At 39.9% G+C, this 24,959-nt stretch overlaps 1 protein-coding gene across 5 annotated transcripts in view; it reads right to left on the bottom strand.

The window, feature by feature from the left end:
- The window catches only part of tiam1a (TIAM Rac1 associated GEF 1a), a 79,024-nt gene that overhangs the window by 27,150 nt on the left and 26,915 nt on the right, over positions 1-24,959 (bottom strand). For 3 of the 5 annotated variants that reach the window (XM_066699840.1, XM_066699836.1, XM_066699838.1), the window contains 12 exons: positions 22,495-22,589; positions 21,135-22,092; positions 18,776-19,241; positions 17,130-17,302; positions 15,757-15,981; positions 13,583-13,768; positions 11,591-11,737; positions 9,648-9,722; positions 6,097-6,267; positions 2,427-2,531; positions 1,135-1,216; positions 724-810 (listed from right to left, as the gene is read on the bottom strand). In XM_066699840.1, the coding sequence (XP_066555937.1) occupies positions 724-810; positions 1,135-1,216; positions 2,427-2,531; positions 6,097-6,267; positions 9,648-9,722; positions 11,591-11,737; positions 13,583-13,768; positions 15,757-15,981; positions 17,130-17,302; positions 18,776-19,241; positions 21,135-22,082 (2,665 nt within the window). In that variant the 5' untranslated portion in view covers positions 22,083-22,092; positions 22,495-22,589. The remainder of the gene's footprint in view (positions 1-723; positions 811-1,134; positions 1,217-2,426; positions 2,532-6,096; positions 6,268-9,647; positions 9,723-11,590; positions 11,738-13,582; positions 13,769-15,756; positions 15,982-17,129; positions 17,303-18,775; positions 19,242-21,134; positions 22,093-22,494; positions 22,590-24,959) is intronic. The other 2 variants (XM_066699837.1, XM_066699839.1) reach the window with 1 other exon arrangement.

Raw genomic sequence — 24,959 nt, 5'->3', positions numbered from 1 at the left:
CTCAATCTACGTTGCAAGGACTCAATGGATGCAAATGAACGGTTTCTTATTTATGTTCTCGTCTCTTATTACGCAGCCTTCCTGTATGCAGAGTATCATTTGAGGCCCAGAGGAAAGGCAGTGTCTAAGCCATGTGAAATGTCAGCCACATGAGAGACTTTCCATCGTTAAGAGCAAGAAACTGACAGTTTCAGCAAAATGTTGTATATCGAAAGTCAGCTGTGGCCTCAGCATTCACAGTAACAAACTTAATCTTAAAACTGTAAAGAGCAAAAGTAACATTCTTTCTAACATTCCTGTAATCATCCATAGGTTTATAGTGAGTTTTATTTTTACAGTAAAAATCTTACTTTTTAAACAATGTGCATCCAACATTCATTAATACAATATTTCATAAAAACACAAAATAAATCTTGTGAAAAGGCCCAACAATTTAAATTTAATCACATTTGAAATATTGCTGATGCATTTATGTGTTCTTTTTCTTTATTTATGTTAATTTCTACCCAATTCCATGTTCCCCTTCAGCCCACAGACATAATATGAAATGATTGTTTGGGTTTAAAAACACTTATTGTAAACCACAATGAGACAAAATGCGTTTCCCATGTGGTGGAAAATGTGCAGAACACACTGTTGACGTCTATAGCAAATATCTAGCCACAAAGAAAAATGAATTATGTATGCTTGAAACTCAAATTGGTTGCAGTAGCCATAACATACCTTTAGCACAAGCTAAACCGCACTCCTTTATATCGGTGATGTATAGCCGTTGCACCCCCTCCTCCTCCAGTACTGAGACAGAGAAACCTGGAAGAAAATAAATCCTACTTTTAGAAAATAAAGAGTTTGAATCGTGTGATTAGCGTTTGGTGCCATGAATACCTCGCTGACATCGGCACGATAACACACCTCACACAGGCACTCAGAGTAATTGCTTTCCCAAGACTTTTGTATTCAGTTTCTCCCTCTGTCAGCACCATAATTCGTTCTATACTTTATAAAAATATAAACAGAACCCCCACATATAAGGTTTGATCTCCCAAGGTTAAGCCACACGTAAACAATTTCATTTCTGTGTCTGCTGGTGTGCCACCCGCTTACTTTAGCAGGAAATTCCAAAATGAAGCTTACCATAACCAATGGTAGAGGACTCATCTCGGTCAAACTGAATGAGGTTTTTGGTTTTGGGGCAAATTTCTATTTCTTTGTACAGCTGCAGAGAGATGAGAAGAAAAATTTGATTAGTCTCATTATCTTTTAAAACAATGATCCACAGTATCATGATTTATTCATGTGCTGGGGTTACTGGTCACAGTAAGAACGCAGCTTTCATCATTTAGTATAAACGAAGGCCTTAGAGACATGTCTGTTTCAGAGTATCGTGACACAATAAGCTATTTATATTTCTTGTTTATGAGTTTAGTGAAGTATTTACTTTATTTACAGGGCAACTTAGAGTATTAGTAGATAATAGTTTAAGTTTTTTTAAAGCAGTACTCATTTCAAAATAATATTCATTTACAATATATCGCTGCTAAAATAATGAGGGCCTTCATAATCTGAGAAGTGCCAGCATGCTATGATAATACGGTCTGATTTATAATGTTACATTGATTAGAATAAAATTAAAATAGAAAAACGATCTGGTGCACATATCGTAAAAGATAAGTGTATTACAGTGTAATGCAACATCTTGGATAAGAAACTGTGTATTTTTTTTCATTATTCTATTTATTTGTGTAATTATATGTAGTATACAGGCCAATTCATAAATTGTGCAGCACTGTTTGAGCATCACAAGAACTGGAAGGCATGCTATGACAGGAACAGAGAGTGATACACTTTTTGGCCAGTAGAGGGTTACTCAGTTGCTGGGTGCCTATGCTTCCCCTGTACTCACATGCAAATTACACGTGGATATCGAACTTGACTTTTGCGAGGCACCCTGAGCTGATTCTGCTGTGTGGAGGAAAATGGACTTCACAGTGCTGCCACAGCGCCTGCCTTTTGCCAGCAAGCACCCGGGGAGACACACCATTCCAGGATTGATGTCTACAGGACTAGTGGAACAGGTGGGAAGGTGGGTACATTGCCAGGGCATTGGACATCTCGTGTCCATCACCGCTAATGAAGCTGCAAACTTGCACTGTGGCAGCTGCACAAGTTGCACTGTAATCAACAAACTGATCTGTTGCTGCACTAAATATTTACTTTGCTGGCCAAAAAGAGCGGTCACTCTCGCACCATCACTGATTTATAACCATATTCACCATTGTTTTTTTGTTTTTTTTACACTAGGCTATTAAATACCCTTATACCCTTGAACATGTTAAGCTTCACATCCCGGAATATAACCTTCCAAAATCAGTTGTTTACATTTAAAATGAAAAGCTTATGAAGATTTGAAGAAAACGTATTCTTACCAAATCACAGATGTCTTCCTCGGGCTTGGGGATATAAAATTGCACTTGGTTTTCAATCAAAAACTTCAGTCGCAGGTAGTGTTTGGCTGGATCTAGTTGGTGGGCCTACACAAACCATAAGCATTGGTTTCATTACTTAATCACAGCACATTTGAAAATGAACATTTAATTAAAGTTTATGTGTTTCTTGGTTAATTATTTAGTAGTACTTTTTAATTTTACTTATTTGCATTTACTGACTAGATTGTCCTACAATTGAGTTACAGATTGTACCTAAAAGGAATATCAACACTAGAACATTCACGGGAAGGAAAATAAATCCAGCAAAAGCAGTATTCATTCCAGGTTTAAGCACTTGCTGAACAAATCTTCAAGAATTGTAGTGGAACTACCAATTAATCCATTTTGTGAACAATGGAGTCATTCATAGAGAAACCTGTAATAAAGCCCCTATTGCTTGATATTTGATTGTTTGTTTTAAAGGATTACTATACTCGACCTGGCATGTTCTTAACCCTGATGGTGACTGGAGGTGAGGTGAGGTTGATCAAACAACAAAAGGGGCGGATGAAAAAGAAAGCGTGACAGAAAAGGAAAGGCAGAAAAAGATAACAAATACATAAAGATGTTAACAAAGAAAAAGGAAACAAAATTGAGGAGTGGCCCTTCTCAGACAGAATTAGATTTATTATTTTACAAGTATGCTGACTAAGATCATCCCACCCAGGCGAGCATTAATGCCTGAGATCTCAACTATAAGCTCGAGAAGAAATATATTCAATAACAATCCTCAGGAACTTCCTTGGATTTCACAGTTTGAATTGTTGGTGTGTTGTCTAATGGGGAAGCACAGTAAATATGCTGTGGAGTAGCTCCTTCAAAATATATGCAGTGGAAGAAGACACTTCATATTGTGCGTTTATTGTTAAGGTGATACTAAAAAATATGTTGAGTGTCTGTGCTCTCCTTGCTGATCACGGCACAGTAAAGACTTACAGAACTGTTTAGTACCACAAAAAGGGGTCACGTTTCTTTTGCCTGTGTTTGAACAGCTCCTAGTATCTGTGTAAGAGCAAAAGGACAACAGGATAATGAACTCGAAGACACACTGGGTTTTGCTGTGGTTACACAAGGAAAATCTGTCAAGAAATTACTTGAAATGTAGAAGAGAATTCCAGGAATCAGAAACAAACATGAACTGTTTATTTTTCTTTGACCTTTCCTTTTGGTCATATTTATCTTATGAAATGACTGAAGGAATCGGTAAAGAAAATATACAAATAATAAAGCAGGAAGGAGATGCCTAATGATAAATAAATGTGAGGTCTTTGAGGTGCTTGTTTTAACATATTCTCTTGTTTGTTTGATTTTTTTAAGTTAAGTAATCCATGAAAACAGCGAAAGTATGGAATACGGTCCAGGTGTCAAACTAAACAGAAACAAAAAAGCACTGAATAAAGATACAGGGGATAGAAATTAGAATGTATGCTTTTAGTTTGTTTTTGTTTTTTATCCAAATGGGTACCTGTGAAACAAGTAAGTTTCTTTCTTGTATTTCAGTTTATTCTGCCATTGCTGGGCTAATTGTGGCGTTCTCTAGCTCCGTATAAACTGGATTCCCCCCCTATTTTTTGTAAATGCCAAGCTTGTTACACACAGCTGTAATCTACAACAAGTGCTCTTCATAGCTAAATGGTTGAAGTACTGACAAGGACCATCTGCTAATAGTAGCCATTTGATACGAACGAACCCACCCACAGTCACACAAATGAGTCACTTTAACTCTTGTTGTGTATCTGTTTTAGCTAGAATGCAGAGTACTGTCCTAAATAACACAACACTATGTGAATATCTAAAGATCTGGTTGAGTAAGAACAAACTGTAGGGACAATCCACTTTTCTATCTGCATATAAGTCATATTTCAGTTTCCTAAGAGTTAAAATATATATATATATATATATATATATATATATATATATATATATATATATTAGGGCTGTCAGTCGATTAAAATATTTGATCAGTTAATCAATGGGCATTAGTTACTTATTAAAATAAGTAAAACAGACCATAAGTGGTTATGCTACACAGTAATACTTTAATAAATACTAGCCATTGATATTGCAGTATAACTACACTGCACGGGAATGGTAAACAAAAATGACTTTTTTTTAATCACTAAATTATCATCAGCAAACTAAATTATAAATCGCTACAACAAACGGATGTTTTGCTCACAAATTATACTGTAAACTACTCACACTGCCAAATCATCGCTTGCAAATGAAACAGAAAACCTTTACTTTGTCTTCAATGTTTCCTTCTGAATCCAGTTTGAATCCAAAGCTCGACTGTAGTTTCCCAATAGCGGCTTGTAACCCTGCAGTTTGTGCGCAGATACTGTACTGTAGCTCTAGTGATGTGATATCTTGCATGACTCACCTTTATAATTTAACACAACAGAAGCGCAGGGCTGGTCAGTTTGACAGATTTAATTTGATTTTAATACTGAATACACTGTGCAGACCCATTCTTGACTTTTAATAAATATATGTATTAAATATGCCTACTGTGTTTTAGCTGCATAAACGCAGATCAAGTTCAAGTTATGATCTCTACCTCACCTGTCTACAGTCAAGTGCTTGAAAAACACACGCATCGTATAGCATTACAAGTGTCTTCTTACAACTGTAGTCAGATTGAGTGGACACTGAGTGATTACGCCACAAACACTTGTTTATTTGTTTTGACTGTGTATGCTTTAGAAAAAAAAAAAGCGCATTGATGTTATTTATACCAATCATTTTAATGTTTTATGTTCATATTTACATTTAAATACGACTCCATTTGTGCTAGTTTTATTTGATTGTTTTCCTTTCATTATACCACAAGAGCTATCGGTTAAAATGATCGGTTTTGGGTCTTGTAGGTAGTTTGATTCTAGCTTTAACCGTATAAATCACCAGTCATTATACTGGAAAGAAAAAAATATATATATCGGCTTGATTAAATAGAGAAAATATTGATCGTCGATCAATTAATTAATTGATTAATAGACCCAATCTACCGAGTCAGCCCAATATATATATATAAAATCCCAAAATATGGAAGCAGGAAGGCACAACAATATAAATGTACAGTATGAAAGAAACAGAAGGCATTTACTATAATGGAAAGTGGGGACTTGGATTCAACATTCAACGACATGAATATGAAAATTACATATTCAGTTTTAAAGGGCGAAAATAGCCTCGATGCAATGCAGAGTAAGACTGTTCTCAAGGGGCTCACGGTCTTCTGGTTTTCATACAGCAATCTCTCAGTTCATTTCACCGATGCCTACACTTGCTTAGCTGGATATATTTAATACTTTTACAATTGATGATTTAATAGACACACTTAATTCAAGATTCAAGTGTCTGTAACAGATCTTGAGGGCTAAATAACATCCAGTCATTAAACAGCTGAGGGATCAGGTGGGACTGAAGTAAGAAAAGCACAGGCCTTCAGGAACTGCAGTTGATATACCCGATTAAGCTTGCATAGGACAAAGTTAACACATCAAAGTAATAAGGCCAGTGACGCGAACAGTATTTAGCTCATTGTACTAGGACATTACTGGTTATGGTTGTCTGCAAAGACATTAATAATAATAATGTCACTTCCTACCTTGCACACCATCTCAAGGATATCCAGAGCAGGGTCCTCGGGCTGGATTATCGCGAGCACGGGCTGGTCATTGGGCAGGCAGACCCAGGAAGGAGTGAGGTAGTCAGGAACCCAGATGTCACTGTCGGCGTTATGCTGTGGAATGCTTTTCAAAGTCCCGTCATTCTCCTTCTGCAGAAAGAAAAACCAACACGGTCAGGTATGTCATTTGAACAACTGGGGGTTAACACCTTTGGGACGAATCCAAAATTACTGAAGTTCACAGCTTCCAACTGGACACATTCAGGGATGGCTGGTTTCCAATTAGCCCAAGAAAAGGCTCAGTGACTGCCACCAAGAATCAGGTTTATTTCTTGCGATTAGTAGGTTGGGCCAGAGTGTGGATTAAATCCAGGCTTTTGTCACATTAAGGACAAATCTCATCTTTATTTCATTCCAAGCCTCTTTAGTGCGGCTAGCAGATTAATGTCAGAGCTATTTCCACTTTGTTTACTTCTACATTATTTGTAAATAGAAGTGTATCATTCACAGGCAAGATGTTAGCGCTATGACATGCTTGCATATTTCTGTACATTGTTTTATTACCACAATAAAAAGGGACAGCAGGATCAATACAAGTAGCACATATTTTAAGAGGCAATTTAATAAAAGGATTTAAAATGAAAATAATGAACAAATCAATAACTGAAGAAAAACCAAGAGCTTGCTAAATTGGGAGCTATTATTTCCCTTTTTCTTCCTCTACCTTTCCTTTTCTTGTCTGTGTATTATGGAATTAACTGCTGTAATGACCCCTGCATAGCTTCCCCGGCGTGGTGAGTGACTGACTCTATTATTTGGTTATTTTGGTTATCGCCTCATTTGTGACATCCATGTAAGGCCATCAATAACTGGAGGTCACGGCATCTCTCCTTGGCTGTATCTGATCGCCCCTGGCTGCCATTTGTCATGTCATTCAGTTTGCCCGTGTCCCTCTCTGATAAGTTTCAAAGCGTTATCAAACACAAACGCCACTATCAACAAACAGCCCATACAAAGAAACTGGCGGCCTCCCTATTCAGAAACTGTCCATGTCAGTCATCTGTTTGCAGCAACCCAGACGAGCCCTAAGCAGACTGAAGGCACAGCATGCATCCTCCAACCCTGTTGCCCCCCTCTCCACCATCTGTCTCCTAAAAAGGCTCAACAATGGATGTTTCCGAGGCCAGGAAGTCAAGGTCCATGTTGGAAGGTCTCCTTGTCAGCAGGGCCCCACACCTTGAGTCAATGAAACCCTAGTTGATATTCCTCCATCACAAGGCAAACTAGAATACCATTGGGGGGAGGACCAGCGCCAGCATAGAGCTCCCTCTCAGTCCTAAACAAAGAGCTGTGTGCTGCATGTGCAACATCAGATGAAATGGAAACGGGAAACAAATATTTCACATTGCACAGACCCTGGATACAAAAGCATTTACCTACATCAATACTTTAACTTTGAATAAACACAAAATAAATAGCTTCTTTAATCAAGAGAATCTTTCATCGTGTTAAAGGCTTGCTTTAGGAAAGTGTGATTTGATGTTGAACCATTACAAAGCACCAAAAGATGAAAATGGACCAGTTACCCATAGAAACGGCTAAGCTGTTGCCATCTGGAGCACAGTCTCTTGGTATTACAAATGCAGGCATGGATTAAAGTCTCTCATAGACATGCATGCTGCATCATCTTGAGCCAATACATACTGCTAAAATTCAACACCACAAGTGTGTTGCGTGACTTCATGAAGACATCTACACATGTAAACATTTGTGAAGACTAAAGACAAACCAGCATTGTTTCATATGTTGCAAACTTGATCAGATTCCTGTCTGTTAGTGTGGAATGTCAGTGCAGTTCAAAGTGAGATCAAGTGATTTTCAAGGCTTTCGCAATGGCTGCTGCCACATTTCCTCAGTGATCTTGTAAATCCTGGTTGAAGACCCACAATGTCTCTAAAGGGAGAAGATATTAAGCTAGGATTCATTCACATGATGGAATCCAAGAAACGGAAAACTGGAGATGGTTTTTGTCTGCATTCATTAATCAAGATTGTGGTGGCAAGCGAATCTCTGTTTAAGGTTTAACGGAAGGATCCCTCAATAATATGTTCGTGGTTCTGGTATAAGAAGGGGCAAAGCAATTATATACACTCACCTAAAGGATTATTAGGAACACCATACTAATACTGTGTTTGACCCCCTTTCACTTTCAGAACTGCCTTAATTCTACGTGGCATTGATTCAACAAGGTGCTGAAAGCATTCTTTAGAAATGTTGGCCCATATTGATAGGATAGCATCTTGCAGTTGATGGAGATTTGTGGGATGCACATCCAGGGCACGAAGCTCCCGTTCCACCACATCCTAAAAAGATGCTCTATTGGGTTGAGATCTGGTGACTGTGGGGGCCAGTTTAGTACAGTGAACTCATTGTCATGTTCAAGAAACCAATTTGAAATGATTCGACCTTTGTGACATGGTGCATTATCCTGCTGGAAGTAGCCATCAGAGGATGGGTACATGGTGGTCATAAAGGGATGGACATGGTCAGAAACAATGCTCAGGTAGGCCGTGGCATTTAAACGATGCCCAATTGGCACTAAGGGGCTAAAGTGTGCCAAGAAAACATCCCCCACACCATTACACCACCACCACCAGCCTCCACAGTGGTAACAAGGCATGATGGATCCATGTTCTCATTCTGTTTACGCCAAATTCTGACTCTACCATCTGAATGTCTCAACAGAAATCGAGACTCATCAGACCAGGCAACATTTTTCCAGTCTTCAACTGTCCAATTTTGGTGAGCTTGTGCAAATTGTAGCCTCTTTTTCCTATTTGTAGTGGAGATGAGTGGTACCCGGTGGGGTCTTCTGCTGTTGTAGCCCATCCGCCTCAAGGTTGTACGTGTTGTGGCTTCACAAATGCTTTGCTGCATACCTCGGTTGTAACGAGTGGTTATTTCAGTCAAAGTTGCTCTTCTATCAGCTTCAATCAGTCGGCCCATTCTCCTCTGACCTCTAGCATCAACAAGGCATTTTCGCCCACAGGACTGCCGCATACTGGATGTTTTTCCCTTTTCACACCATTCTTTGTAAACCCTAGAAATGGTTGTGAGTGAAAATCCCAGTAACTGAGCAGATTGTGAAATACTCAGACCGGCCCGTCTGGCACCAACAACCATGCCACGCTCAAAATTGCTTAAATCACCTTTCTTTCCCATTCAGACATTCAGTTTGGAGTTCAGGAGATTGTCTTGACCAGGACCACACCCCTAAATGCATTGAAGCAACTGCCATGTGATTGGTTGGTTATATAATTGCATTAATGAGAAATTGAACAGGTGTTCCTAATAATCCTTTAGGTGAGTGTATATATATATATATAAACATTTTCGTATTCTGTGAAATACTTAATTAGTGGAATCCTTGCAATAGTTGACAAGTACTTTAATTTAAATAAAACCTCAAGTGACTTTGGAATACACAGTAAACTTAAAAAGTAGTTTATTGAAACATAAAAATCGGTTACCGTGCTCTCTCTTGAAGGATCACTGAACACACCTTCCATTGACTTCTTTAGTGTGTCATCACCATCAGTAAACACCTGCAAAAGAAAGAGACGTTTAGCTTAGTGGTTGTGAAACTGGAATCTGAAGGTGACTGGATGTCTACAAAGCTAAGCCTGTAAACATTTCAACTTGGCCTAAATTGAATCAAAACTTCAAACCACCCAGCAATTGTGAAATGCCTGCTGCTGCATTTGCATTGCATAGAAGCAAGAAGCATATAACAATCAGACATTGAGATTTTCATTGTGTTTGTTAAGTTGTGATTAATGTATAGTGAACCTCCTTTAAGTGTGGCTTTTCATATTTTAATTGTATATTACCATTATTAGTATTAAGATTACACATTTTCTTATATCAGTTTAAACTGGGTGACAGGAAGTCCTAGCCTTCAAATGAACTCATATATGTATGAGGTTTTTGGCAATAAAGCACTATGCAAGAACATTTCAATATGATAAATATGAAAATAATTACTGTTTTTAAAAGAACAAAAGAAAACATGAATTTAGCCGCATGAAAAGCCGACTCTGGAAAAATTCCTTATGCACCCTTTTGTATGTATTTTTATCCAGCAACTGTCTGCTGATTCTGGCAGGTCAATTACCATATTAAAATAAAGATTTTCTCAGCTTCTTTCACACTGTTCCAATCACAGCTGCTTTTACTAATAATAGGGAATGTCAAATACGTCAAGCTACTCCCCCCCACCCCTTCTCTTAATTAACACAACAGTTGGTATTTTGAATAAACTACCTTTACTCATTTCTTCCAATTAAAACCTATTGTATTACTTTGCAATCTTCATTCCAAAGGTAATTTAACCTCTTCATATAAAAATGTATCTTGTTGATCTTTTTACTCAGTATCTGTTGTGAAGCTAAAAAAAAGAATCAATAAAAGCAGCAAGGACAACAGATCTTCGATAACAGATAAGAGTTTTTTTTGTCGGCTGCATGCATGCGTGTCCCACCAATATAACTACATTGGGTATTGCTTTTTGGTTGTGTGTTTTGTTTTAGTGTCTAGACAATGCAGTGGTTCAGTTTACACCATCAAATTTTACAGATCCAATACAACTTTTCATTAAAATGCATATGTTTTCAGTCATGCACAATTAACACCCGTGTGTCACCTCATCTTGTCCAGATTGCAGACCAGATCTCAGTGAAAATAATTGGCACTGCCAAACCTAGTCAACACCCATTTACAAACATATTGAAAATTGAATATATGCTAGAAATTATATTCTTCATATGCCAACAATGGCCCATTTTTGTCTATTTAAAATAAATGGGATATATTTTAATTATATTTTAGTCTGCAATCCACATATTTCTTTTATATTTTGAAAATATATGGTGAGGTTTATTTCTACAATATATTGGCAACATATAGGCCTAATAGTAATACATATTAAGATACATTTAAAATACATGCATTATACTTTTATAAGTCAAAGGAGGGGCCAATGTTGGCCAATGTTAAGGATTTATTTACACATTTCAACCATATATATATATATATATATATATATATATATATATTTGTTCCGTAATGGCCAACACTTCTACCATGCGGAGATATCTGCTAACATTTTCTAGTCTAAATCATTTTGATGTGTCCAGTCCTAAATCTATTAGCCATACTTCAATTAAAACAGGTAAAAATTCAAATCCCATGGCTATACTATGCATAGTCTGCCTCGTCTTCCTTCACTTGGTTTCATAGATTACCCAGCATCCCCATGTCTTACTGTGACTGGCCTGTGCTTCACTATTGTGCTTTCACCAAAGCATGGAATACCACAATTAACCTCCATAAAGGCAGGCCCAATCTTGATTAGCCTCCATCTCGATCAGGGCCCCCAAGGAGTTATAGGCACGTGGCCAAGAATGATACGGACCTGATTGATGCTGGGCCTTCCCTTTGTCTTCTTCTTTGAGGTAGTGTCAAGCCCCCACAGAGAGGAGAATCTGCTCTTGCGCTTGCTGGCAGATCTTGACATGGCCTGCGTCCTGCGCCGAACCCCGCTCTCTGTGCGCGCCGCCACCTACAACCATGGAAAGCAGTGAGCAAACGCAAGACACTGCCATGAGGCCACACGTCTGTACAGAGTAGACAGGACCGGACAGGCAGACATGAATAGAACAGGCTTCCTAAAGGCACTAACTCAGCTGCACACAAAGTCATACAGTGAGGGGAAGACATTTTTATGCTTGATTTCTAATTCTGTCAGTTTTAGATTTTATCGGATACTTTTATCTACACTGGACAACTCATATAGTGCAAGAAATTTATAAAACATGAATAACCACTCGGATTCTCTTTCTTAAACTGAGAATCCACATGGTGACAATAATGAAAACTGGCATTTCTAGGGTAATTCACACGTGTTTTTCTTTCCCTTTTCTTTTTGTGCACAATATGCGCAAAAAGAGAACCAGGTCTACCCCCATTTCCATCTGGGGTAACTGGCACCTCTATACCCCTAGACAATAGATACAAATGGAGCAATTAACGCTTTCGAAACACAGACTGCTTTGTGAGACACAGCACTGCAGACGAGATGGGCGGTGAAAAAATCTATGACAAAGACAAGACTGATCTCTCACGTGAAAACCTTGCCTGGTGAATCCTCTGCCTTATCTCCTAAACCTTGTGTGCGCCAAAAGATTGTGGTTAGAGATCTAAAGAGTGTCTCTGGTTTCACAAATGCACTAAAGAATGAATCACATAGATGCCATTCCCATTTCTTTTTGATTTTGTTGGCGTTTTTCCACTCTTGTATGAAACGGGTAGAGGCCTTGGCCAGGGGCTCTGGTAATGTTAGACTGGGAGTGTTGCTTTATAAATGACCTGGGGAGTTGTTTTTGTGAGGGTGGGTGCGGCTGTGAAAGAAATTGGCAACTTATTGGGAGGCATTCAATCAACCACACATCCTAACCACCAATTCATTATTATAATTCACTTGTGTTCTCTGATTTTGCCTTTCAGATCTAATTTCGGAATTATTGCTTTATGTAACTTCAACAGAACCATCTGCTGTCTACTGTACTTTACTTTACTCAAGTGCCCTGGGGAGGTTTTTGTTTCCCAGTAAGAGAAGCGAATCCACTTGAAACTGTTTTTCAATCGTGTACGTGGGAAACTGCCTTAAGATCTTTCTTCTAGTTAAAACACTGCACCCTGCCGTCAAATCTTACAACACCTATCTACTCTGAACAGATGATTGTGCTACAGTCGACGTGGGCGCAGCCAAACAAGAACCTTATCGATCAAATGATTTGGCTCCTCCATTAATTAAATTAAAAGACAATTTGATGCTTTTAAAACTTTCAGGGTTTCAAGCAAAAAATCAATTACCATATTTCTCTGAAGTTCGCTATCTTTAAGAACAGGGATGTTGTACATAGTTCTGTTAAGTGTTTAGAAAACTGAAAGCTAACTGCATGCAGACTTTTCATTAGGGGTTTCCGATATTTTGCTCTAAAAGGCACTTTAGCTAAATCCATTTAAAGGCCTCGTAGTATCATTCATTTATTCAACATTTCACCCACCCAAGTAAAAAAAAGTTTGAAATACTCTGAAACAGAGTTATAATATATTAAAAACAGAAAAAACTGCATAACATCAAACTCAATCTTTTCAAATGCTGAGATTTTCCAGTGCGTCAATCAGCCAATCTCTTTGTGTAGTGTTGTGTGCCTAGCTTCATATTCAAATCACTGCAGTAAAAGGTTTTTAATGTTATTTTGTTATTACAAAACCAAAGCCACAAATCAGCATACTGAATAGAGCCAGTTATTTAACACCCTAGCACTACCCTATCTCAACGAATTTGGCAAGCTGTACATTTCAGGTTCAATGCAATGCACCCCAAGGAGGTGTTACTTACCAGGGCATGGAAGGAGGAGACTGAGAAGATCCCCAGGCGACCCATGGCAAGTTTGGTGGGACGACTGGCAAACGCTAGGAGCCGTTTGGGATTGGGCAGCTCTCCTCCCTGCAGACTCGACAGGTAACAGCGGTAGCGAAAGAGATCCATCTGAAACTGCTCCAGATTTTGCTCCCATAAAAAGATCTATTAATAGAACAACAACAACAACATCAACATTATTGGAGGATGGTCCTGGAGTGAGCTGGGGGGCAATTGGGAGGCTTATAGCGAAGGGGAATGTTGCTCCATCTGCTCTTAAATAAAATATGTTCAGGCATTGTGGCCTAGTCTGGCTAGTGTACATTTGTCCTGTGTTTGAATGCGAATGATTATGATTACTCATTGGATCACCTGCTTTGTGTTCAGCACTAAAGGAGATGGGATAGTTTCAGCCAAAAAACACCAAGACACCTCAGATAAAAGCAGAGCAATGTTCCACATACCATAGCGTGAAAGAAGCCCAGAGCAGTGCCACATTCTCAGTCCTCTCTAAAGAAAAATGCCTGCCCCAATTGAATTGTAGACAAAGGCAAACAAACAACGCCAAACTATGCACCGCTCAAAATAGGCAAGAGGCAACTAAACTGAACTGAAGTTTAGGCGTGCCATTATAGAACAGCTAACGCAAGTTCAAATAGAACAAGTTACAAACAGATCTCCCAACCATTGCCAAAACATCAGTTGCTGGTAATTGCATTTTGGTAAATGCTCTGATGCCAAAATGTTCCATGAACCAGAAATGAATTGCCTTCAACACAGCACGCAGATTCTGAATTGCTGAAGCGGTTTTGCGTAACACATTTAGTCAGTTATGAACTTTGGCCAAAAGAAGAATCAACATGATTGTGAGGACAGTTTTAAAACACCTCTTATTTACATACAATGCAGAATTTATTTGAGGTTAAGAGGCAAATTTGAAACGTGGTCCATCTGAAGTATCCTATTTCTGTGGGGCCAGTTGGCATCCTTAACTCTAATTTTAGTTAAAAAAAAAAAAAACTTAAAAACTACTGCATGATACTACTTGCACGGTTTACAATTCAACACATTGGTAACTTCCAATATGTTCCTTCAATTACGGTTGTATAATGAATAGTCCTGAATAGTCAGTGGCTAACCTCTAAAAGGAATCCCCAGCCAAAGATTCAATCTCAATGGATTTTAGCACCTTTTAACTGAGGATACATCTTAAAGGACAAGTAAAATCGTGTATGAATTAAATTGATAAAAGTAAAAACATACCATCTGGTACATATTCAGATTACAGTTATATTATTTTTGTTTACAAAAAAAAATAAACAAAGGCAATTCCTGGTGTCATCCATTTTTTGTGGGGGATTCGAGCCACGGACAGGAAATAAATCTCTGTGTGACACGTTCCATCTTCCACAGTACAACAGTTTCCTGAACAACCCAGTAGGTGGCAGCACTATGAACATGTGCAATAAGAACTGAGAAAAACAAATACGCACCTAAGATACATATATTTTATTTATTTATTTATTTATTTATTAGCAGACGCCCTTATCCAGGGCAAAATATAAGAGCAATACAAAGTGCAAAGTGCTATATATAATGATACGGCAACTAAATCATGCTTACGATGAACAAACAAAAAAACTTAATTGTGCACAGTCTATACACAACTTTGTGTAGGTATTTAACATCGATGATTCACTCCGCCATTCTTTTTTTTTTTTTTTTTGTCTAGAATTGACAAAGCACTGGCACTGATCATGTTTGTATCTGGACTACAATGTCAACAAATCGCTTGTTTCTGTAGGGACTTCAAAGCTTGAGGAACACAGAGTTTTCAGTGATGCTTTCACCAAGACATCGTGACTTGTCCAGTTGGTAGGCAGTTCAAATGATTATGTTTTGATTGATATTACCGTGTTGGAGAGGCTTTGACATGAACGAAATGCGTGGTTTGGACTCTTAACCTTTAAAGATCATTGTAATGTAAAACATTTTTAGATCCACTATTTATCTTAGTTTTCGGCACACAGAAAAAGTTGTCGAAATGAAAGTACTGTGAAGGCCATCATACTACTAACACACTGCTTATGTCTGGCACACTACATAAGCCGAGAGACGGAAGAGAGAGAGCGCTGCCCTGTGATACACATCACCTGCTCTAGGATGGTCTTCCTCTTCTTGCCCTCAGTGACGGAGGACAGCTGCATCTCGCCCATCTTTTTCATCTTCTCATCCATGTCGATCTTCTGCTCCAGCTTCTTGATCTCGGACCTCAGCATCCTCACGGTGTCTTCCCTGTGGTGCTGCCGGGCCACCGCGGTGGCACAGGCCGAGTGGATGGCCGTGATCCAGTTCTCCAGCTCTGTCTGGCTTGATGTCTGGGGAGCACAAACAAAGCAAAGTCCTTTTTTAATCCCTGGTTACCCAACCTGCGCTATCCCACCACACACTATTCAGTTGATCTGAAGGGAGATGCTCAGTTGCTGACACAAATGTACTTCAGGCCCCGAGCCAAAAGATGTCGATACAGCTAACTAATACAAAGAGCTGAGATGACGAAGCTGTCATGGCAAAGATGATGAAGTTGCAAATAATAAAAGTGATTCCCTTGCACGGCTCCTGCCAATTAAAAAAAACTGAAGCCATGGAACGAACATGATTATGCATTTATAAGACAATAATGTTGAGCCAGGGATATTTGAAATATATTATAAAAAATAGGGAATTATGAAACAGCTGTTACACAAGAAAAGGCGACAGATGGCTTAGATTAAAAACAAATAAACATTAACTTTGTTTAGAGGACTGACAGTGCATGTGAATGAGGAGAAGGGAAAGAGGCAAATGATGAACAGAAGTAATTGGACAAGACTCCCTTGGAGAATAATGCTCTCTGTACCAGTGGACATCACACATTTAAAGGACATTATATTGTAAAGTAGTATACTGCTGGCATAACAGGGATTTTAGAGTGAGGGCCTGTCTGAAAGCGGAGTACTTCAAGGAAATAAAATTAAAAAACTATAGAAAATCTGTGATATTGTGGGCCGACTTCAGGATTAGAACAGGAAGAACTGAAATAATAAAACTAAAATAAATGCAGAAACCAACTTTTCTCACTGCTGCAGTAACTGTGAAACATCCACCAGAAAAGGACGGAAAGAGGATTCTAGACCAAGATTAGGCCTACACCCAGTAAAATACACTGTGGGCTGCTTTGGGTATTGGTCTTTTAACATCTCTGGTAATATAGTGTGTAACAGACACTAATCAAACGAATTTGCAGGAGGTTTCTGTTCCTCATTTTAAGCCTCCCCTGAGGAACTTGCTTGAGCGCAGTTCTGACTACAGGTGGTGTTTAAGAAAACCATGTATTCTCCCGATGTAATTATGTAGAAATGTTGCTTTGAAGAAGATTAGAAGGAAATACAGTTGTATCTTCAGTGCACTGGAGAGCATAAATCCAAGTCTATTACAGTCATTCCCTGCCGAAAGAAAAATCACTAAATAGTTGAGATTCCAATACCTGGAAAAGGAAAGCATCCCCCAGTGAATTGCTGAGACAGAAAACAAAATCTTTCTTCGGGTGCTCAGGGACAGCCTGGACAATGCTGTTCTCCACCCACACGGCGTGTTTCGGGATACTGTTGTGGTCAATGCCCGAACGTCCATCAGTCTCATAGAAAAACAGTGTGCAGCCTAGAGGAAGAACATACAAACAAAATAAAATAAATAATGTGACAAGAAAGAACAGTCACTGAAACAGCAGGAATCCCCTTTGCAACACTGACAACCATTGGATCATCAGGTCTTGGCCAATCTTTCTCGAACGGGAAATAATGTTAGCCAACGCAGAATTAGGGACCAGTCATCACATTATAAAGAGGAACATAACTTCTCTTTTTGAAAAAAGGCTTGAAAGGTGAAGTGTTTTTCAAATAAGCTTTGGTACTATACTTTACAAGCATACATTACGTGCAACTGATCTATGGAGATATTTTCACCTGGGCATGTACGTCACCTTCAATACTGGTCAGAAGGGAAATGAAACAGGCTTATTAAAATGAAAAATGTCATTCTTAATAACAAAGTCTAACTTCTTCATACAATTACTTTAAAACTGTTATCATTGTTTGAATTTCATGCAGTTATAAGTCGTTAGTTTTGGGTATAAACTGACATTCACTGGACTGTGCCTCGTCATAATCTGGAAATGTATGAAGACAAATGAAATCTACTGAAAATAGGACAACGAATTCTGACAAAGAATACAAACACTTTTACTTCATGAGATTGATTTGAAAGCACTGTGATATTATAGGGTAGGTGTTATGTTTGTAGAGTAATCCAGCCACCCGAGTAACATTTTCCTCTCGTTTGCAAACAACTGCAGAGTACTTATACATTATAGAACAGATGCAGTGCAGAAGCATATTAATAACGAATGACTGGGCTACTTTTAAATTAATTTGCACAGCCACACCGAATGAGTCTGAAGGGGAATATGAAGAACTCCATCCAAGTACACAGGAGATGGATGTGGTGTCAAGAGACATAGTACAGTGTTGTGAAAATTGTATGTGCCTTGCCAAGCAAAGCAGTCAAATGAAAAGTACAATATTCATATATCTGACTAGAACGGCAGTAGGTATATAACAATAATGACATAAATGAACTGTGAGTAACACTGCCTGCTCAACTTGAAAGTTAAAACTACAAAAAGAACCCACAATCTTTGTATAGACTTCTCAACGCCTACACTAGCCGCTGTTTCTCTAACTGGATTAACTCGGGCTAGTAAGTCAAAGACTGGAATCCTGAGAGGTCTCTATATCAAGTCAGATAAATACGTGTGATTAATGAACAAAGTCTCCCCTGACCAACTGTGACCTACCCTACATAATTCGCTGATCCAACCCAGTCAGCAGAAAGCTCCTATCACAACCCAGAACAAACTTGCACAAGTAAAAACCTACACCCATAGGCCCATTTGCTTGTTAATCCGCCCCTCCCAGAAAGGTTCTACAGAAATCCCCAAGCCCATTCACTGCCTAATCAGTAGCAGCAGACACAGATGTTGGGGAACAGTGTGCGCAGCTGTGCGCAGTTTACCTCAGCGAAAAGGCGGCTGCGTGAAAAAAAAAAAAAAAAAAAACACAGTGGATGGTTCACCTTTGAGCGACACCCAGTATCGTTTCCACTTGCGGCGGGTAGCTGGCTCCACCTTCTTATTCTTCTTGTGCACCAGGAAGTTCTTGACAGCCAGTGCCCCGGCCTTGCGCACCGTGCCCTGGGCGGCACTCAGGAGGACGTCCGACTGGCAGGGGGAGCTCAGGGTGCCGCTGCTGCGCTCGTCGCTCATGGCCGAACTGGCCTCCTCCTGACTCTCGGTCTTGGAGGAGCTCATCTCCAGCTCGCGGCGGAAGTTCTCGTAGACCCCCTGGATGCTGTCACCCGCCCCACTGCCCCCGCCGCTGCTGCCGCTGTCGCTGCCCGCGAACATGCTGCTGCCGGCCGCCGAGCACACCGAGAAGGAGGCCGACATGGCCTTGGAGCGCCGTGATTTGTGATCCACGTCGGCTGTTACCCCATCTATTCCACTATCTGCGTACTCACTTCCTTCCCCGGTTGTGACATCCTATGAGCGGACAAAAATTAAAAAAATAAGAAAGGAAGAAGTTTGTCAGACAATTTCACATTGCAGGGTGTGCCCTTTTCTAAAAAAGCTTAATTTATTCGTGTTACTAGGCTCTTTTCTTGGCAGGAGTGGACAATGCACTAGTTTTGCCCCTGCCTGTTTTCTAAGTGCAATATTGTATTGATACAGCGTGTTTAGCGTACATTGCTTTTCGAGCTGTCATTACCAGAATGACTAACTGCTATTCTTAAACAAATGGAGGAATTATGTTGACATCTGTGTAGCGTGCCTGTGAGTCAGCCCTTTCTCTCTTCCACAGAACAGTGGCAGCTCTCCGCTCTCTCACAGATGAGCGTGGTCTGTTTCAAGATTAACAAGGTCAGTTTCCTCTCACTCCTGCAGATTTAGACGGCAACACATGACTAAGCCAAGCGTGTCAAGCATTCAGTTCAACAGGAGTACGGCAGCCCCCCTGGGAGGCTCGAGCGGCGGCACCTGAACCATTCAAGCATACACCGCGTGTAAGCCTGCCATTTCATCTAACAGAACAGTTCTGTATCGGGGTATCATGGATGATCACAACCAAGAGAAGAGGATATCAAAGAATATTTAGGAACAGCCAGAGGTCCGCAAGCAAACAAATTGCCTAAAGGAATGGACTTAAAAACAAATATTATAAAACGTGAATCTGTGCCGTTAAAAGAAGGTGACACTTAAAATATTAAACTCTCAATATCACCAGAAAAAACTATGAATTTTAAATAAGGAAGATGTTCTTCACAGGCAAAAGCCGACCCTTATTATACATGAATGAATTCAGAATAAATAAAAGACTCCCTGCTTTTTTATATTCATTCTTACCAGAAGTCTCAGAAGAAAACACAAAGCTGGAGGAGACTGAGAGAGGGATTGCGTTGATTCTATTTTCTTAGATAGAGCTTTATTACCATGTATCCTGAAATAAGTAAGATTCCTTTGAAGAGACTGTCATCTGGTAAGCATTAATTGTATCAAATATCTTATTGCTCCAGGAAAAGCCGTGCGACCGAGGATTGAATGTCTGATATAACAAAGCGTAAACCTAGGATTTGAAAAGGGATATGAAGCAAACATCATTTCCAGGCTGACCAAAAACAAACAAAAACCTGTCAGAGCAAAAGGCTCCCACATCCGAGTCATAAATCGAGTCACACACATCTGCACTTCCTGATTCATATTTCTTTGTGAAAACTCAATACAGTTTCTCAGTTATATTCTTGTGTTGAAGGGGAGCTCCTGTAAAGGTTTAGAGTCAAAGGTGTAATGTAATACACCAGACATACAAGACATTTTGATATCAGAATGATGAATTGCAACTTGTAGTTCCTCCGTTTCCTGTTTCTATGGATCAGGATTGGATTGTTGCATTCATCTGTGTATTATGTACACAGTTTGTGTGTGTGTGACTTTTTGTACTTGTAAAAGATAGAGTTCACAAACTATGGAGGGAAAAAGTTGTCAAATGATGCAGCTGTGATAAAAAAAAGTCCTGTAGTTTAAGCAGTTTAGGTTAATTCAGAGAGGTTGACTGTGAACCTGAGCAGATTAAACACAAGGAGTAATTTTCCCCAATTAATTTCCTCCTGTACCCAAACACAGACATTTGGCTCTAATCTTAGGTAGCTAATCCAAGAAATATCATACTTCACCAGATGTTTTAATATGCTTGATTTAGTCAATTTGACAGTTAGCCAATTAACCAGTTGGTTAGTTGGTTTATCTGGGTATTTGATTAGTAATCTACTTTTAAGTTTAAATTTAAACAGGAGCAAGAGGTGAAAAGGAAATTAAATGAATGGCTCAAAGCAAAGCGTTTTGGAGTCTGTGATACTTTTCATGGAGACAGAGGCTTACCTGTGTGGTCTGAGCTCTCCTGCCCTGCATGCTGCTGGAATGGACGGGCTGCTGGCTGGGCACGCCTTCGGACAGGCAGTGGGATCGCCGGCAGGGGAGAGTGTAGGCCCCGTAGGATGTGGCCTCATCTTCGGAGGGTGAGAGCATCTTCTCGTCGCTCGTCTCACCGGCAGCGTCTGCCTCCTGGGAATGCGGGGCCAGATTGCGGGCATATTTGCTGAACCTGTTCCTCGGCGCTCTGCCTCCTGGGCTTTTTGGGCCGTACAGTTTGTCCAGGGAGTTGGCCCTGTTGGTGGGGTCCAGGGGCTCCATCCCCTGTGGGCTGTCCTGGAGCCTCTGGCAGTTGTTGAACTCCTTGTCCTCGGCTGCGTCGATGATCTCCTCGGTGCTGGTCAGATGCTCCTGGCTGAGGTCAGACAGGGAGAACTCCAAGCTGTCCTCGCGCCACATGTCAGCTGACTTGGACCTCTTCTTCTTGAAGCTCGTGCTCTCGTTGCCCCGTGGCCCGTCGCTCATGCGCTGTAGGTAGGTGACCTCCCCTTGAAACAGACTGCCGTCCTGAGGGTCCTGAATGCTGGGCACGGACGCTGCCGCCAACACCGCATCTATGGGAGGGTCAGTAAGTGAGTTGGTGTGGAAAGAAACCGGCCTAAGGTTCATTGCTACTCTGTCGACCCAAATGGGGCTCCCGAAGTCTCCTAAAATGTTGGTTTCATTAAACGGCTCCAGGCCATTGTCGGCCAGGGACTGGGGAATGCTGGGAGTGCTGCTGGAGCGGGTGCTGGTCTCCGAGTTCCTGTGCTCTACTTTTCCAGAGGAAGCGTGCCGAGTGCGTCTGGACTGCTTGTTGGAGATCCGGAGGGACCTGGACATGTGCTTGCGAGACAAATGGCCCTGGTCATCGGCATAAAAAGCATGGTCCCCATTCTGGCTTTCCACGTTTCCCATGATTCAAACTCTGCGAAGAAAGCACAAGCAGACTTGGTACCCAGAAGAAATGAAAGGATTACGTAGATCTCAGAACATGCAATGGTGTGTCCCTGTTGAAGTATTTTCCTTGTGTTAAAGGCTTATGGTTCGGGAGGAACTAGAAGCCTGATATCATTAACGCCTGCCTCAAGAAAAGCTTCCCTTTTCATCATTATTGCAGGCTGTGGGGGTGTAAAATCATGATAGAGGGTAGGTGTCTAACTTTTCAAGCTGTGAAGCTGCAAATAGCTATACAGAAAAAAAAAAAAGAGAGATACTAGATTAAAATTGAACAGTACTTTAGGACAGCGTGGGTGGGTCTTAATTTTGAGCACATGAAAACACTTAAAACAAATAAATAAATAAAGTTGCATAATTATGTCATACAGACCTGCAATAATGTGGGTTTACTGGCATCCACGCAAGTAATCTAACATCAAAGAAAGCATGGTCCTTCCCTTAAAATGCTGGATAGATTACAGTGGTCTAAGGGGGGAAAAGCAGAAAAAAAGGATTAGAGACGAAACAAGGATAGCTGTTAAGTAGAAAAGAAACCAAAAGATCCCCAGGATTCAAAGGGTGGCATTTCTGAAACTGCTGTAAAAGTGCTGCATTGCATCCTACCTACCCAGTGCAAAACTTCGGACTGGAATGAAAGTCAATGCTGTGTTTGAAATTATTCAATTCCAACCGCATTGCAATGCAGTCAGGTACAGAGGACACTAACATTGACCTGTAAGAGGTATGAGAAGAATATGGACAAGGTGGGTCTACCTTTTAAAAAATATCCACTTATGAAGAACATTGTAATTCTCTGATTTGGCCAACAGCTTTGTCTAAGGTCCTCCACAAATGATCATCATCGTGTTTTTAAGTATTTAACCAGGAAGGACTACAAACATCAAATACAGACCCCACCTTGAAACATTCCAGGTTTTACAACCCGTCTCAACTGAACTCAACTTTAGTCAACACTTTCTACTGCTCAGGGTGACATCATGAGTCCAGAGGAGAAGAGTTCCATCTACCAGTCCAGCAAAAGTCTCTTCATTTGGTTGAAGGTGACTGAGGCCAGTCTTCCCCAGAATCAAACATCTGAGGAGGTCAGGCTTCAGGGTGGTATACATTCCAGTTATACAGCTACATTGTTATTGGTTCTACATTTAACACTGAATGCACTGAAATATAAAGTTTGCATATGTATATTCTTGGCCAAAAACTATACAGATATTTTGACACCCACAGGCTCACCTCCAAGCCACAAAGTTATTTTAAACGCAGTTCAATGGAAGCTGGCAATAAAAATAAAATGAAAAGAGCAAGAGCCGAGAGTTTTCCACAGTAAGGTAAATGACACAGAGGCTGGTAAGAGTGACAGTTGGCATCACATGGCTCAGGAAGAGACACAGAAGCATCTACCGAAACCGTGAATATTGTTGTGGGACAATGTGAATACTTTAGGTACAAATTCAATTATTTGGCCCAGCTGTCATCTCAAGAAAGAAAACAAATCTATAAACAGTTGTCAGCAATAATGCAAAACCATCAAATCGCAGCTCAATGCAATATCCTCTCTTGTGTGGCACGGATTCCAAAGTCCTCAACGCAGTAACTTTTGACAGAGACGGTATGAAGGGACATTAATCACTAGAGCTGTGAGTTTTCATAGTTTATTTCTCACTTATCCATCTGCCTTTGATTGCAATTGGTATTATTAGATCACCTCAGTGACTTGTTTAAAGTGCAGATGATATCTCATGATGAATCAAAGTTGTACACACTTACTTTGCTCACTAGATTTTGTACACGAGAATGAGAAGGGCTTGCTAATCATTCACAATCTGCATGAAAAACTGCCACCTTAAAAGAAAAATGACTGGATTTCTCTCTGTTAATCTGATTAAATAAAATACAAACACTTTCATAAATAGATCAGTGGGGCACATACTTAGATAAACAGGTGCCATTGTGGGCTCTAGGATTTGGAAATAAAGGCCAATGAACTCGTTGGTGCATCATTCACTGATTCAGGTGAGGGAGCGAGGGAGACCTGTGAGGAGATTCACTCATCATAAACACCAGTATATATACAGCTCTCATCTAACCTTTAGATAAGCTCTGCAAAATTGCTTCCTACTCCATTATGACTATAGGCAGAAACAATACCAGAGAAGTCTATCAATAATCAGTGAGGGTAAAACTTACATATCTCACATTCAAGCGAACCCATTGAAATGGAAACAACAGACAAACCTCTCCTGATAGAATACTCACAACCGGTTATTTAAAAATAACTTCGACCTTCTTAGATCAGTTCATATTTTGTTTACAAATGATTTTGTTTTGCTTTCCTTTCAACACCATTTGCTTCAGTGGATCTCCCTTTCTTAAAAGCTACTTGCTTTCCCTTAAACAGAGGTCTTAAACTCAGAACAAGAATGGAATATTATCCTCAACAAATAGACTATACAAACTATTTCCACTAAATTAAAAACTTCAAGCATCGCACTTGAATATAGTACCAATGTTTTATATGTTGTGGGATGATATTGGGAGCTACTGGAGGAGGTATGTGTCAAAAAGCATTCTGCAAAATCTGATTAAATCTATTCAGCGCCACAAACACAAAGTGTCCTTTTTCACATCAAATAATACATGTACTGCTTTCACACCAACTTTCACAGACAAAACTAGGACCCCAACTGAATGTTTCAGGCATTAATTTCGCTTTGAAACGCATTTCTGTGAACAGCTTTGTGTCCGTTCAGTCTTGCCTCCAGTCATCAGATATGAATGCCCCTGATTCCTTGTTAAGAGATGTAAAGAAAAATAAGGTATGAAAAAAATCGCGTCAAA

This window comes from Amia ocellicauda, chromosome 3 (assembly GCF_036373705.1).
Source record: "Amia ocellicauda isolate fAmiCal2 chromosome 3, fAmiCal2.hap1, whole genome shotgun sequence".
NCBI classification, from domain to species: Eukaryota; Metazoa; Chordata; class Actinopteri; order Amiiformes; family Amiidae; genus Amia; species Amia ocellicauda.
This window is presented reverse-complemented; position numbering and strand designations above follow the sequence as displayed.